The sequence below is a fragment of the Oxyura jamaicensis genome, chromosome 17 (assembly GCF_011077185.1).
Source record: "Oxyura jamaicensis isolate SHBP4307 breed ruddy duck chromosome 17, BPBGC_Ojam_1.0, whole genome shotgun sequence".
Taxonomy (NCBI): domain Eukaryota; kingdom Metazoa; phylum Chordata; class Aves; order Anseriformes; family Anatidae; genus Oxyura; species Oxyura jamaicensis.
Genome location: NC_048909.1, coordinates 889,126 through 904,225, shown reverse-complemented (window position 1 = coordinate 904,225; position 15,100 = coordinate 889,126). Strand labels below are relative to the sequence as shown.

At 55.8% G+C, this 15,100-nt stretch overlaps 1 protein-coding gene across 2 annotated transcripts; it reads right to left on the bottom strand.

Annotated features, from left to right (window-relative positions):
* Nucleotides 1-76: 76 nt before the first annotated feature.
* Nucleotides 77-14,631, bottom strand: NDOR1 (NADPH dependent diflavin oxidoreductase 1). 2 transcript variants are annotated; one of them, XM_035341661.1, is made up of 14 exons: nucleotides 14,218-14,629; nucleotides 13,679-13,756; nucleotides 13,214-13,311; nucleotides 12,378-12,476; nucleotides 11,791-11,892; nucleotides 11,066-11,272; nucleotides 10,580-10,701; nucleotides 8,495-8,715; nucleotides 8,012-8,119; nucleotides 7,277-7,391; nucleotides 6,206-6,352; nucleotides 5,507-5,625; nucleotides 2,768-2,862; nucleotides 77-285 (listed from the first exon to the last, which is right to left on the bottom strand). In XM_035341661.1, exons 1-14 carry the CDS (start codon nucleotides 14,350-14,352, stop codon nucleotides 141-143), a joined length of 1,791 nt encoding a protein of 596 aa, XP_035197552.1. In that variant the 5' UTR covers nucleotides 14,353-14,629; the 3' UTR covers nucleotides 77-140. The 2 variants fall into 2 exon arrangements, with proteins under 2 accessions (XP_035197552.1, XP_035197553.1); XM_035341662.1 differs by lacking the exon at nucleotides 5,507-5,625 and having other exon boundaries at nucleotides 14,218-14,631.
* Nucleotides 14,632-15,100: the final 469 nt, after the last annotated feature.

The window sequence follows — 15,100 nt, the reverse complement described above, 5'->3', positions numbered from 1 at the left end:
TGGGTAAATCCATCCGCTCCGCCAGACCCCTGCCCTGGATGGGAGAATCTCAGCCCAAGAATGATGCCAGAGGCAGTTTGTTTTGCTGGTTCCTTTATTCAGGCACAGCTCACAGGGAAGGGGGAGGCAGGGAGCCAGGCTTACGACCAGGTTTCAGACTGGAAGCGCTGGGTCTGTTCCAGGGCTGTTAAATATTTCTCTGCTTCGGAGGGTGACAGGCCACCTTCCAGCTGCAACACTGACTGCAAGGCTTCAGCCACCGCCGCTGGCATCTGCTTGGCATTCCTGGAAGAGAGAGCAGGTGATATGATGGAGGGCAAGCAGGAAAACCAGGGGCACATCCACATTCCCTGTGCTCCAGCAAGGCAGCAAGTCCCCATAGCTGGCCCCACTGCCCCAGCAGAAGCCTGGCCACATGGGCTGACACCGAGCTGGGCTGGTGGGAACCTGCAATGCAGACTGCCTGGCACAGAATAAATGACAGGCTGCAGGAGGCAGCTGGTACCGCTCCCTAGAAAGCGGTGCCGTTATCCATGCAGGGCTTTTAAGCACTGGCACTCGCAAGCAAGGATGTGGCCTCGGTACCTAGTCCCAGGCTGAGGAGCATCACAGCTGAGCGCCCTCAGCTCTGGACCCTGTACCATTTCATTTCCTATCAGCATCATTAGAGGGGCACAGGGAACAGGCATGAGTTATAATTTATTAGCACGAGGTCAGGAAATGATTCTTTCATCTCAGGGGAGATAGTCAATGCAAAACGTGTCTGATCGCAAGCTGGGCAGGATGACTGCTGCAGAGGAGACTGAACACAGCCACTTCAGTCCACCCACTGTCTCCTTGCAATAAATCTAAAATGATTGTTTTGATGGTGACAATTGTAATGGAAGTCAGTTCTAACCTCAAAGTAAGAGAAACGGTGAAGTAAACACAAGCTTCTGTGTAAAAAATACCCAAATAGGATTCAACATTTCCAAGTGTAATTATTTCTTATGGGAAATAAGAAATTCAGACTTTTTCCTGGAGAGTTTCATTTGATGAACTGTGCTACTAAAAACATCTAATAAAAAAAAATTCCCAGACAGCTCCAATTGGCATGAGCATCTGGCAACGTCCTCGCTGTTTCTAAAGAACAAGGCAGAATTTTGATTTGCATTTGAAGCTGATTAATGTCCCAAAATACACAGAAAGGAGGTCTTCTGTTTTTGGAAGAGTTGTATTATTTCTGAGTCAGGCATTGATATGCAAGTGCAAGATAATGTAGCCGTGTCTGTGATGGAAAACATGTCAAATATCTATCTCCTGCAGAAGCAAGAGACTCTCAACATGTTGGCCCCTGGGCTAGATAAGCAAGGCACCGTTAGTGAGAAGATATAGCCCCGGCTCCCAGCTGCCTGGTCGGGGCTGAGAGCCACCCCTGTGCCAGGGACGCACCATGGGACAATGACTGGCCATGAAGGTAGGTCTCAGAAAAACCCTGACGTCCAAAACACCAGCTCCCATCTTCATGGCCCCTCCAAAATCCTGCAACGGTGGGAGCCATGCAAGCTCTGCTCTTTCCAAGGCGTACAACTTGAGGGAGGAAACCACGAGCCCCATGTCTGTGGGTAGGAATCACCACTTTGGGGTGAGGGTTCCAGGAAGCCCCACTATGCGGGGAGGCACGATGGAAAAGGCAGCAGTGCCAGCACGGGAGTGATGGGGTGGCCAGCAGCCTGGCCCACGCTTCCTGGGTAGTCAACAGAATTGTCCTTCTCCCGGGAATGCAGCAAGGCTGGTCTCACTCTGCAAGGCACCGGGAAGTTCCTGCTCTCGTGAGGACAGGCAGGAAAGAGCCTCCTGCAATTGCTGCTTGTGTCGACAGCAAGGCACAGGGCTTGTGCTGTGCTTTCTAGGTCACAGGGTTTGCAGGACAAACACCACTGCTTCCCTCTCATCAGCTCAAGGAGCCCATTGCATTTCACAACACTCGCCCCGGGCAGCAGGCGAGCAGCCTCCTCCCTGCCATACAGGCAGCAACAAGGGCAGGTGGGTGAAGGGGTTTGCCCAGGAAAAGTCACAGAGATAGGAACAGAGCTGCACATGCTCTGCCTCCAAATGCTCCCAACCCCCGGTTTTTGGACACCAATTGGAGATTTCCAACCAGCCCTGGCTCAGCAGTTGGCAAATGGCTGAGCTGTCACAGGAGGCAAGCCACGGTGCAACGCGGCCCATCCCTGCCCCTGGGAGGCAGTCTGGGCTGCAAAGAGCCAGCCAAGATGTACCAAAGGTCCCAGAAGCCACTGCTTCAGAAGCCTCCTGCCCACCCGAGCAGCTGCAGGACCTGCACAAGTTTTTTGGCACAGTTTGAACAAGCCCTACTAGAGGAGAGACACATGAAGAGAGGCTCTCCCACACATGGACTTGCCATGGGTCAGAGGCCAGGCAGCCCCTGCTGGGAGGTGACACCAGCCACAGGCACTGGCAGGTGGAGGGATGGGCACATGGGGTCAGCTGAAGCAGCTTTACCATGGTGCCAGCTCTGCCCCTTCTAACCAGAGTGCAGGGTAGGGGAGAAATGGCCCTCTCAGCCCAGGGCTTGCCAAGCAGGATGCAAAAGGAGGAGGAACCACACAGGCAGTCCTTCTGCAGCAGCCACAGTAGGCCCCTAAAACATGCTGGGGTGCAAGCACTGCTCTGGAGGCTGAGCAGGGGAAAAGCCTCCAGGGAGCTGGAGAAGCAACCATACGTGACCCTATTCCCCTGGTCCCTGTAGGAGGATTTCACTCACCCAGCCAGGTAGACATGAGCACTCCTGCTGGTCAGCAGCTCCCACACCAGCCTTTGGTTCTCCTGGATGCGGTGTTGAACATACACCTTCTCCTCCTGCAGGGAAACACAGCGCTGAGCCTGCCAGTAGCCCCAGCACCCATATGGCCCTTGGGATTTCTCCCAGGGGCTGTTCACAAGAGCTCAAAGCAGTACAGCCCCTTTGGAGAGTGGGGGGCACCAGTAGCTTGGTAAAGCAGCTGGATCAACTCTTGTGCAGGGAAGGGGAATGCCATACCCACACCGCTGCCATCAGGCAGGTTACTGGGAGATGGCTGCAGGAGCTTCAGTGGGGAAAGCCCCCTGAATAGTCCCCAGACTCCTTGGCTGCTCCCCACCTGCTGCCAGCTCCGGAGAACAGCCAAGGGTGCAAAGCTGTGAGCCAGGGTACCCCCGAGGGCTCCCTCCTCTCCCTGTACAGGCAGAGGAGGCTCCACGGCCCCTTGTGCCAGGGTTGCTGCTGGGCATAGACCCTTTCTCATACCGTTGGTTGCTGGTGCTTGCCCTGTCACCAGCTGAGGGGCTGGGACAGAACAAAAGGGCAGGAAGCCAGGAGGGATGGCTTCGGTCCCACTCCCTGCCCCTCCACTGCGCTTAGAGACTGGGTATGGCTGGCTTCTGGCACAATACAGACCAGCTGAGCAGAGCTTCCAAAGGGTTAAGCCACAAGACTTCAAGCATCCTGCCTACAGTCCTGGCGCCTGCCCAAGAGGAACTCCACAGCCAACGTGCTTGAATTCACTGCCAGCCCAGACAGCTCCTCCGTGACAAAGGTGACACTGTGATGCAGGCCAGGCCCTCTGCTGCATGTCCCACCACGCCAGGCTCTGCAAAGGGGTGAGGTGAGCTGCAGACACAGCCTCCTCCCTGCGTCACCCCACCTCCCATCCAGCCCCACGGGCAACAAGGCTCTTGCTGCATCCCAGGCTCCCACTGCCTGCAGTCTCGAGGTGTGCGTGGGAACGCCCCACACAGCCCTCGGACCTGGCTGTCGCCAGGGCTGTCACCGTACAGCCAGCTGGTCCCATGGTGCCCCAGCAGTTCCACTGCACAGAGGCAGTTACCCCTAGGCACAGTTCCACAGCCCCAGCACCGCTGTGTGAGTTGCAGGAGGTAAGCAAGCCTGTCGCAAACACCGACGCAGCCAGCCAGTAGCTCAGCCTCAGCATAATTAACGTTAATCAGCTAAGTGCTGACAGAGGCTTGACCAGCAAGGCCAGGGCTCTGAGCAGGTCATTTAAGGACCTGAAGCTACCTAGAAACCAGAGCACCCAAGTGACAAACTCAGGTCACGATGTCTCAGCTCAACCCCAGGGCATCCTGCTGAGAATTAGCGACAGGAGCATTAGGCAGGGATCAGTCTGCTCTGCAGGGCAGACATGGTGTGACAGAAGGTCACTACAAAGGGCACCTTAGAGAGAAGAGGGAAATCCTTCTCAGCTGTGGAGCATCCCAGCTCGAAGAGACTGCCAGGCTCTTTGAAAATACATCTCTGACAAGCTAACATCTGCTAGAATTCCAGGCACAATGTCCTGATGCAGCACATCCCACCTGGCTCTGCTGCCACTTACTTCCCTGTGAAAAAAACTGCAAGGACGCAGCAGAAGACCCTTATGACAACCTGTTTTGTTCCGTGAAGTCAGCAAAGCTGAGAGGCTGGGAGGCACACGCTGAAGCCAGTCCTGTCCCTACAGAGTCTGGAGGGCAGGATGAGGCTCTGGGGCTGCTCTCCAGATTTGGGGAGCTGCACATTTCCTCTCCACTGTGTGAGCCATCAGTAAAAAGTCAGAGTAGCCATCCGAAAAAACCTCTGCAGAGCCACTCCTGTTAATCAAAGGCTTGGAAAGCCTTCACAGAGCATTCAGCTCGTGCTTTACAAGTGACCAGATGAAAGATGCTGGCTTAATATCAGTGCATACACACAGCCAGGAGAAAAGGACTGGTGCAGCTGAGCTACTCAGGGATACCAGTCCTCACTGACTCTTTTTATCAGATCTCTATTTCAAAGCCAAGCTGAGCTTTTGATGCCGTCAAGGGACTGGGCAACACAGTCAAGGTCCCAGCTCACCAAGACACTCCTGCAACTTAAAAATAAAAAATAAAAATAATAAAAAAAAATAAGCCCAGGGGGGTGCTGAGGAAGAGCTGCCCACCAAGGACACTGCCTGGGAAATTCAGGAGCAAAATGAAGGGCTGAGGAGAGGGGTGCTCTTCCCTCTGGGAAGCCTCCACCTCTGCAGCTGAGGCTCTGGGGAGGTGGCACGGAGGTACCATGAAATAGGGCAGGAGGCCAAAGCTCCTCAGCTTCAGCCAGTGATCAGAGTGACACAGTGGGGAGGGTGGCATTCAACCAAGAAAGGTTATTGCCTGGTGACCCATCTGAGGGGTCTGGGAGCCTTTTATCACTCACGTGGTCCAGCCAAACAAAGCTGGCTAACACCTTATCTGCTCTGGCACCCGCCAGCCCCGTCCTAGTGACCTTTCCAGCTCAGCTCAGCCAGTCGTGTCCCAGCCAGGCAGCAGCACTGTGCTGCCAGTGGCAATCCTGGCCAGCACCCAGGTGATGCAGGGGAGCGAGGTGACCACAGTGCCACCCCACCAGGCCCTTCACAGACCATGCCAACAGGCATAGGGGCCAGTAATACTAGCAGCCCCTCATCAGTGCTGCTTGAGATGCTTCTCTCCTCCTCCAAGAACTAACCTGGTCCCTGGAGAAGGCCGTGAAGAGTGTCAGGAAGCCCTTTGTCACCAGCTCTTCCCACTCTGCCTGGCAGTAGAAGTCCTTGGATTTCTGGCGGCAGCCAAAGAACAAGCAGTTCCCTGCAGAGAGCAGACCATAAGGGCTGGGTGGAACAAACACCCTGCAATGGCTGGGGGCAATTGGCACCCACAAAACTCAGGAGTTGTGTGGGCCTGACTGCAGGTGCCCTGTGGCAACCAGAGGTTCCTGTGTGCTGGGAACACAGGAGGTGGGGGCAGGTAGGGCAGGGAGAGCCCCAGGTGGTGTTTCCCTCCACCAGCCCATTTGCAGCTTCCTGTTGAGACCCACAGCTGAGCCAGGGCAACGAGGATGGAACAAGGACAGAGGCACAACTTGCAAAGCGGAAGACGAACTCAGCAACCCAACTCCACTTACAGGGAGATGACAATGAGCCGCCGCAGAGCCCTGTCCTGCCCCACAGGGCAGCCTGGCAGCACAGCCTGTGAATAATCACACAGGCTGCACACACCAAGCTCTGGTGCTGACCTCCCCCAGAGCCCAGCTTGCTCCCACCCAACCACAGCAATGCTGAGGCTTGTCCAAACCCTCCAGAGCCCCCAGTCCTTCCTTCCCCTGTGCTGAACACAGACCTGTCTGCTGCAAGGGGTACCCCAAGTCCCTCTAACGACCGCCCCTCACCTTTCCATCCTTGTGCCACCCGCTCCTGTATCGCTGCTCTGAAAGGTGCCACACCTGTGCCAGGGCCAATCATGATCACAGGGGTGTCAGGGTCAGCTGGGAACTTCATTCCTCCTTTCTTCACCCAAAGAGGGACTCGGACATCACCTGACAAACAAACAGACTGACTAGCATCACTCCACACCACTGCACCCACAACACTGGACCCAGCATCCAACCCTTCCACAGTGCTCCAGAGATGCATACGGTGCCTGGCTGACCACCACCCAGCATCATGGTGCCAAAAGCACAGCATGTGTGTGTGTGTGAGAAAAGCCCTTCAGCTGTCTCAGGACTGTATCTGCAATGACTTGAGTCAACCCCAGAACAAGGCAAGAGCCCCCCAGCACAACAGCTGTGGGACAGCCTCCTCGTCACACAGCTGGAGCCTGGACAAAAACAGCAGTGGAGATCTCTACCTGGCTGCCCTGTAAAGGAGGGCAAAGCTTGCCTCCTCTGGGAGCCAAAGGAGAGGTGTGAAGACCCCCATCGGGTCCTGGAGTCAGAGCAATCCCTCACCATCCTGCAGCAAGGAGAACTTGTAAGCTTGTCACATTTGCATGGGGACCCAGCTGGAGAGGTTTTGTGGTTAGAGCAGAAGAGCAGCACACACAAGCCTCGCAGGACAGGATGGCTATGCTCATAGGAAGGACGATCCTTCCCAGAGCTGATGTAATGAGGCTGGAGATGTCCAGCAGTCAGAGCAATATGAGCTCCAGAATGCCAGGAGCAGCCCCATGTGGGGACAGTGGGGCATGTTGGCACTGGGAGCAGGAGGGTTGAATGACAGAGAAAATGAGGAGCTCATAGTGCTCAGGGTAAGCTAAGGGAGCACACCATGCTCTGAAGAGGATGGGAGCAGCAAAGAAGGGCAGCTACCACACATTCAGCCTGTTCTCCTGGCGGTGGTGTTCCACCAAAGGTCGAGACAATTCCAGCACGTGGCCAGCACACACCACCACAGTCCCATGGGATGGCCACTGTGCTTTGTGGCGAGCACCCAAAGTCCTCACGTTGTCCAAGTACAGTTACCTTGCTCTGGGTTGAGGGAAGCCAACCAGTTAGAGCAGAGACCACGGCGGGGTTTGCTGAGCCGCGTCTTGTACCGCACTATTGCCACAAGGATCTGGATCCGGTCAGGGTGAGCCTGTGTGCAGACAGAAGCCATGAGAAACGAGATGCCTGGCACAGCTCTGCAGGAAGCACCCAATGCCTCCTCCAGGGAGAGTCTGTGCTCAGCTCCTGCCAGGGCATCTGCAACGTTCATCCCAGCCTGAAACAGCCATTTGGGCACAGAACAGAGCAATCCTTGCCCCAAACCTTCTCAGCTAGGGAAGGTTTTGCCAGAGCAGCACCGCCATGAGAATGCTCTGTGTAGCTGGCAGCAGTGACAGACAGTGCAACCCCGGTCCATGCCACCAGTGCTTGGGCTGACGTCTGCCAGGCCGCCCAGGCCAGGTCCCACCGCCACCTCCCGGCAGCAGCAGGAGCAGCACTACCCCCTTCCCGCGGCCTCCCAGCCTCCGTGGCACCACATTCCACAGCTCCGTGTGACAAGGACAGCAGAGCTCTGCACTGCGCCAGCCCTAGCACTTGCAGGGCTGCAGGAGGACAAATGCCCTAATCTGCAGAAGGGTCTTGGGTGGGCTGTGGGTGCTCACAGGGTCAGGGACTACAGGTTGAAGGTCTGTGGTGTGCACAGCACCAGCAGTGCCCTGGCGCTCAGCTCAGAGCCCAACATAAGGCCAAGAAGGGCTGAGCTCTTACCAGCAGAGAGGAGGCGATGGAGAAGGCACGGGGTCTGATGTGAGGGATGAGGTCCAGCAGGTATTCGGGGGGAACGGCAGATGTCGTGTGAGGGAAATCCCAAAGGGCCTGTAAACCCACAGAGAGGTGAGATCTGGTACACCCCACGTCTGCTTTTTGGGGGCAGCAGAAGCTGTCCCATAATGCTGTCCCACACTGCCCTTGGCTGAAGGTACCACACCAGGTATCTCTGAGCACCAATCTCCCTGCCCCACTGCCCTGCCCTCATCCCCAGGCTGTGGCACAGAAACCATCAGAGCCTTGAAAATTTGGAGCAGGTCTTAGCCTGCTTAATCCAAGGACACTTAAGAAAATGGGTAAAGTAAAATAAATTCATCAAGAAAGTCAAAAAATTACCCTTCCATCAACTGCCTCCTCTGCCTTAGGTGCTTTATACAATGGCACAGCCCTCACGGACGGGCCTGCTGTACTCCCCAGGCATACCTCAAGAGTGGTCCTGCGGGGCCGGTTGCAGTAGTTGTACAGCTCCTCCTGGCCCTGTGCAGAGCTGAACTCCTGCAGCTTCTCCTGCTCCAGCTCATTCGTTGAGAAGTAGGACAAGAGCTCAAAGAAGGAGCGCCGCGGCACGCAGGAGATGTCCAGGTAGTGGGTGACCAGGTGCCGGATGGTGCAGGGCTGCGGCAAGAGGGCAGGGAGGGCTGTGCCTGCAAGTGAGGCATGAGAGCAAGCTCAGGGCTAACTCTGGCACTCCCCAGACATCTAACAAGGGCAGTCCTGCTGCCTGGGGGCATCCACACACTACACGAAGGTGCTAGTGGAGCTGTCTTTACCCACCACCATTGCTGCTCCCCCCGATATGCTCCCACTCCCTCCTGCTCTCCCTAACTTGCTTTGGAAGCACGAAGGCTTGCAACAGAGAAAGTCAGTGGTGCTGAGCATTGCCTTGATTTTTTTTTAGGTGTTTTTGGACAAGGCCCTACACGTACGCATCCCACCTTGCCCACATACCACAGTGGAAATAAACAGCACTATTCTATGTGCTGGGCCCGTCCTTGTCTCCTCCTTCCCTCCCAAGGTTGTGAGGAGCTTGGGTTTGCCTGCCAGGCCAAAATCCCAGCGCTGAGGGACAGTCAAAGAGATGGAGGGGGGAAGACAGGAAATATGATCTCGATGGAGCAGTTACTGGCTAAAGAGCAGGTGCCTGCTGTAACCTCTGTGGGTGCTAAGAACACCTCCTTGTGCAGCAGCAGGCGGGGTGAAAGGAAGGATGAAAACAGTTCTGACCACTGCTACCTAAAAAAGGACCATAGAATTTCGCTGCAAAATCTGACATCTGATCAATCACGCCAAACTGACAGCGATGTGTTTTACAGCTTGACAGGATGGGGATGCTCACATGCTGATCTGCAGGTGCATGGGTCAGGATCTTCATGAGAGATTCTTCATGAGGCAGATCCCTGCAGGTGGACTGAAATGCCAGGGATCGATGCTGGGACAGATCGGGAACAAGAGTCCTCAGAGACAGTGGGGATGGAGCTGTGGCATCTTGGAGACAGAACAGCTTTTCCTTATCACAGTGGCTTGGACACTTCCTGGGCCACAGAAGCCCATCAGAGCATCCTCACAGCACTGTCTAGCTTCAGCTGGCAGCAAGCAGAGGGGCTGGCAACTGCTCTGCATCCATTGAAAGGTCCAAACTTCTCCTTTCCTGGTGCAGACCACACCAGGAAGGGTGTAGAGGAGGCTATCAAGGGATTCGTGTGCTCTCCCTGTATGGGCAAAAAGAGTGTGATGCTGAAGATGTCTGTGTTCTTACACTCCCAGAGGCAATCAGGAAAGAAGGAAACTAATGAAAGCACACGTCAGAGCCTCTTAAATTGAGGCACAGGAAGGTCTTGGGGTGAGTTTTCCAGTAGATCTCAAAGTTACTTCCTGTCATCTTCAGTTCCTTGTGATCTCTGTGGGATCCTGTTTCGCTGTCAGTGTGGACTGTGCTCTGCCCAGGGAGGAGCTGGGCACTCCAGAGAGAGAACAGAAAAGGAGAGAACAGAAAACTCTCCCAGTGCCATGCAGACTGCAGAGCCACGTCAGTGCCTGGCAAGGGGCTGTGGATGGCTGTAGGGGTTCTTTCTGGTTGTTGTTGCCTATCTATGGCTGCTGAAGCACCTGCGTTAGGATCCTGGGGTGCAGGCAAAGCAGGGGGAGCTGCATACCCCAGCAAGCAATCAGAGAAGGAGGGGGGCAGAACTGCGAGCAATCTGATTTGGGTCTTGGGCTGGCGAGCGTGTAGGATCCTTCACACTCTGAGCTGGCAAAGACAAAAGACACGGGTGCAGCCCAGGCACCACTGGAGCCCTCTCTACGTTAGCCCTAATATGGGACCCACATGCACAGAGAGCTGGGAGGGAAGGAGAGCCCCAGCACTGCAAGGCAGGCAGATGTCCTGTATCCATCAGCCACTCCCAACTCCTTATTTACTGGGTCTGAAGCAAAGGAAAAGCAGAGCTCCAGTCTCAGTGGGCTGCCCTGTCCCAGCAGAGAGGGAAAGGAGCAGCCAGCAGGACCTACCAGGCTCCGTGGGCTTCAGCAAGAAGCTTCTGTCTGGATCCAGGCGCAGGAGCTGGCAGAACTGCTGCACGTCCTCAGGGCAGTTCTGAGGCTGGATCATCACCACGTCTCCTGCGCTGAACCTGCAAATGCAGCAGGACCTGCTGAGCACAGCTAAGGGGCAGGCCTGCAGGCACAGCACCACAACCCCAACCAGCACCCACACCAGGGGAGAGGCCACAACTCAGCCAAATTCTCAGTGTCACTAACATCATGCTCCCTAACCTGACAAGGCAAAGCGCTGGTCCACGAGCAGAACCCACATTGCCACACATCCCTCCACGCCCTGACTTTGTCATGGAACGGTACAGTACAGCCAGGACCACATTTGTGGGAAAAAAGCTGCAGTCTCAGGTGTTACTAAAGACGGGGAGAGGAAGAAAATGAAAGGTTATGGGACACCTGATACTACACAGAAAAGCTTGGGGGAGTCAGAAAAATGCTCACGTGATTCCTGATCCCGCAATATCGAACTCAATGAGCCGGACATCCTGGAAATGGGATTCTGCTGTGACACGCTGGTTGGACACCATCCGGGCAGCAAAGGGATGTAGCTCAGAGGGAACAGCCCTGGCTGCTGTCAGCTGGAGCAGGCCACCATCAGGGTGCATGGAGTCCTCAGCCAGGTAGTGCAGGGTGTATTTTGGGGGCAGGCTGTGGGAACGAGAGCAATGCAGTCAGTGCAGTTACCTCCATGACACAGCTTTTCTGTTACCTTAGCTCTAGAAGCTGGAGGTAGGGAGAGGCCCTGAAGTCTCCCAAAATATTCAACACCCTTTGTTTCTGTACCTTGGAGCCGGTTTGTGAAAAGAGATCACAATGCAGTCAGTCTGCCAGGGGGAGATCCCAAAGGTGGCAGAGCAGGCGAAGCAAGGCTGGCTAGGCACATGGCTCAGCAGGGCAGCCAAGGGCAGAGGGGCACTGGAACAGTGAAATGGGCAGAACCCTGCCAGGGCAGCTGATAATCCAATATGCACAGCCAGGGGACAAGAGGACATCATCCCATCTAGAGGGAGAAGTTAGGCCACCCACGGCCAAAGTACAAGGAATGCTTGGGACGCTGGGAGCTGTGCGGGGAGGCTTCCTGGTCAAAGCAGGGCATGTGTCCACCCCAGAGAACAGCCATGGAAGCCATTTCATGCCAGCCAGTCCCAGCAGCCCTCTGCACTTACCGTACATCAGGACTGATGATCTCAAGGCCTGGAGGGAGAGGATACAAGGCGAGGATCTTGTCCCAGAAGGCCAGGAGCCAAGGATCAATCACTGCATCTGGCCTGCAAGGGGGAGATTCAGACTGCAGCAGAGCTGTGACTCCGTCACCATCCTTTCAGGCTCCAGAGATGCTACACCAGCAGACTGCACTGCTGCCACAGCAGAGGGATGCTGCAGTGCCACAAACAGCTGTGGTTTTCCTGTCTTGGTGGGCCTGCTACTGCCCTCTGTGCCTGGACGATGCTGGGCCGGCCCTGGGACACCACCTCTGTTGCCCTTTCCCAGCACAGGCAGTAACTCCTTGCAGTTCTGCAAGACCCTGGCACATGCTGGGGGTCATGGGACATCCTAGTAAAGCAAATCAATCCAGCCCTGGCACCGGAGAGGTCTGAGCAGAGACCACCATGCTCACACAGAGCAGGAAGAGGCCACTGGCCACATCTGGAGTGCAGGAGTAGAGCATACGCAGCCCTGCCATCAGCCCAAGGACAAAATCGTAGTGCAATTCAGGGCCTCCCCTCCTGCCACCCCTCCACTGGGCACTTACCCCAAGTCATGCTGGTCGTCTCCCAGTGCCACTGGCAGCAGGGGATTGCCCCCAAGCTGTAGTATCCGTTTGTGCAGCTTCTTGGCAACAAAATTAAACCTAGGCAGAGAATAATCACAGCTGTGGAGGGCAGTGCTCCTCCAACAGGACACACAAGCCAGCACACTGCCGGGGCTACCAGAGCAGCACAGGGGCAGGTCCAGCCCGACCCAGCACGCATACCCATGCCCAGCCCATAGCTCTGCTGTGGGACAGCTTGGAGAAGCTGCTGTTACCACTCACAGGGCCACATGAGATGTGCCCAGCCCAGGGACTCAAAGGGGTCCAGCTTTCCTTCAGGACAGCCTGTGTCCCAGAGAGATAAATGCTTCCTTCCCTCCAGTCCCTACAGCGCCCAGTTACACTCCCCTCCTGTCCCACTGCAGCTCTGCTGGGGACACAGGAACAACCTTCTGGGAGAGAACTGAGACCAATAGGGCTGGCTGCCACCTAAAATTATGTTTGATGCTTCCTGTTAGCCTTGTCCACTGACATTTCTGTGGTGTAAGCTTTCCTGTAATTCAGAAAAGAGCATATCTGTAAAAATCGACTGGGAGACAATGTATGAGATGCTGCAAAGCATCTGCTTGAGAAGGCCAGGAGGAAAGAAATGGGCAGAAGCCCAATTCTTGGGGGTTAGGAGGGACATTGGGCTGGTAGGGCAAGGATTTTGAAGGCTGGTAGGAATTATGTTTTGTCCGAGCTGCCCCTCTAGAGCCAAGTTCTGCCTCTGTTTGCCCCCTCTATTCTCCAGCCACTGTCTCATCCAAGCCACAAGGAGCACCAGAGCTACTTACTTGGGATAGGAGGAATCACCAAGGCCCAGCACGGCATAGTCCATTTGGCAGAGGGAAGAGGGTGGCAGGTTCTTCCGGAACAGAAACCTCCAGAACATCTATGAAGGACAGGGGCAGGAGTCACATTGCTGTACATGGATGCCTGCCCTGGCTGCTGGCTCTCCCCTCGCCCACCATGCTGAAATCTCACCAGCTCATGCCCTATCAGTAACAGGAGAAGTTTCTCTGACCCAAACAAGATTGGCAGTAGAAGACTACCACTGAAGACAAGCCCCAAAGGGCTGCTCTGAGTAAGCAAACATCCATTTCACACTGTCCTGCAGGATGATGTGCTGCCCCAAAACACCCCCTTCCACAAACAAACAAAGAAACAAACAAACAAAAAACATCACTCAAGTTGCTCTAAGGGATAAATCAGGTCATGGTCCAGGTACATAAAAGCAATACGCACAGAACGTGTCCTACCTTCATGTTGTCAGGTGGGTCACCCTGGCCAGTGGTTGCGCACACAAATACCACCAACAGCTCATTGATGAGGTTTGCCTGCAGGCACAAACAAGCATGAGAAAGCACCTTCAGGCCAGCAGCCTACAAAAGTATGCCCCAGCTGTCTGAACCCAGCTGCTCTCATTGCATCAAGCCTGAGGACCGACCCCATTTAGCTTAAAACTCACAGCCCCATCTGACACAGCCTCCTCTACAGGCACTGCAGCAGCATCTGCTGCCCGCAGCATGAGCTCCTTGGTGCTCCCCGCCTTGCAGGAACACAAGACATGGCTGATCATCTGCCAGCTAACATTGCCTCTACCCCAAGTCATTGCTCAGTTTTCACATTTTTAGCTGAATTAAGCATAAGCTGCCCTCGGGAAGGGGAAAGAACTGGGATGTGGTGAAACACAGGAGGTCACAGCACGGGTGGAGGATGCCTGAGCCCCAGAAATGGGTTTGCTGGAGATGGAGCAAGACCAGAACTGCCCGGAGCAGCCCTCCACATGGCCACTCACCACATCATAGCTGTCCAGTGCCTCCACTCTGCACTGGAAGTGCCGGCGCTTGGCTTCTCTGCCTATTCTCTCAGCTGTATCTTGAGCTGTCCCAGTTTGGCTGCCATAAAGAATGAGGAGTCTCCGCTCTGCCATCTGCAAGAGACAAAACCAGAGAAATCACCAGGAGCCGAGGCAGAGTCGGACCTGCTCGGGGCTGGGCATCACACCAAACCCGACTCAGGCTTCAAAGGACTGCTGGCAGCTCTGGGTTCAGGTAAATTTGAGGGCTTGACACTGCAAGCAGCAAGCACAGGGATAGCCGAACAGTTTGGTGACAGGGGCACAATTTAAGGCACCCAGGCTCTCCAACCTGATCTAGCGGGTGACACCCCGGCCCACGGCAGGAGGTTGGAACCAGATGACGTTTAGGGTCCCTTCCAACCCAAGCTTTTCAGTGATGCTGTCTCCAGCCCAGGCAGCACTGAGCGAGTGACACCCATTTGCCCCCGTTCACTGCAGCACCCTGTTCTGCAGGGGCACCACGGGCTCTGCTGCGTTCCCTGCCCCGCTACCAAGGCAAAAAGGGAGGCTCGAGGGACACCGAATCGCGCTCAGGCTCCTTTTAACCGCCCTCACCGCTGTACTCAGCACACCCCCGGCACCAGTCGTGCCCTGCTGCTGATTTCAGCACGGTCTCCCCGGGTGCCGCGAGCACCCCGACCCACTGGGAGGCAGGACGGGCCGCCGCCACCCGCACGGGCCCCGAGCAATCGCCCCCTGGCGAACCCGGCCCCGCGCAGGGAGCCTCGGCCCGGCCCGGCCCCCGGGCCCTGCCCGCGGAGCCCCGGGGAGAGCCGCGGCCGCCGGGCCCCTCGCAGGCGCAGGCCGAGGGCGGCCCCGC

Coding starts and splice junctions, on each gene's coding strand:
- NDOR1 (XM_035341661.1), bottom strand. CDS start 14,352: ATGGCAGAGCGGAGACTCCTCATTCTTTATGGCAGCCAAACTGGGACA. Junction 13,312..13,678: donor ACCCACCTGACAACATGAAG/GTAGGACACGTT, acceptor TGTCCTTCATAG/ATGTTCTGGAGGTTTCTGTT. Junction 12,477..13,213: donor GGTGATTCCTCCTATCCCAA/GTAAGTAGCTCT, acceptor TTCTCTGCCTAG/GTTTAATTTTGTTGCCAAGA.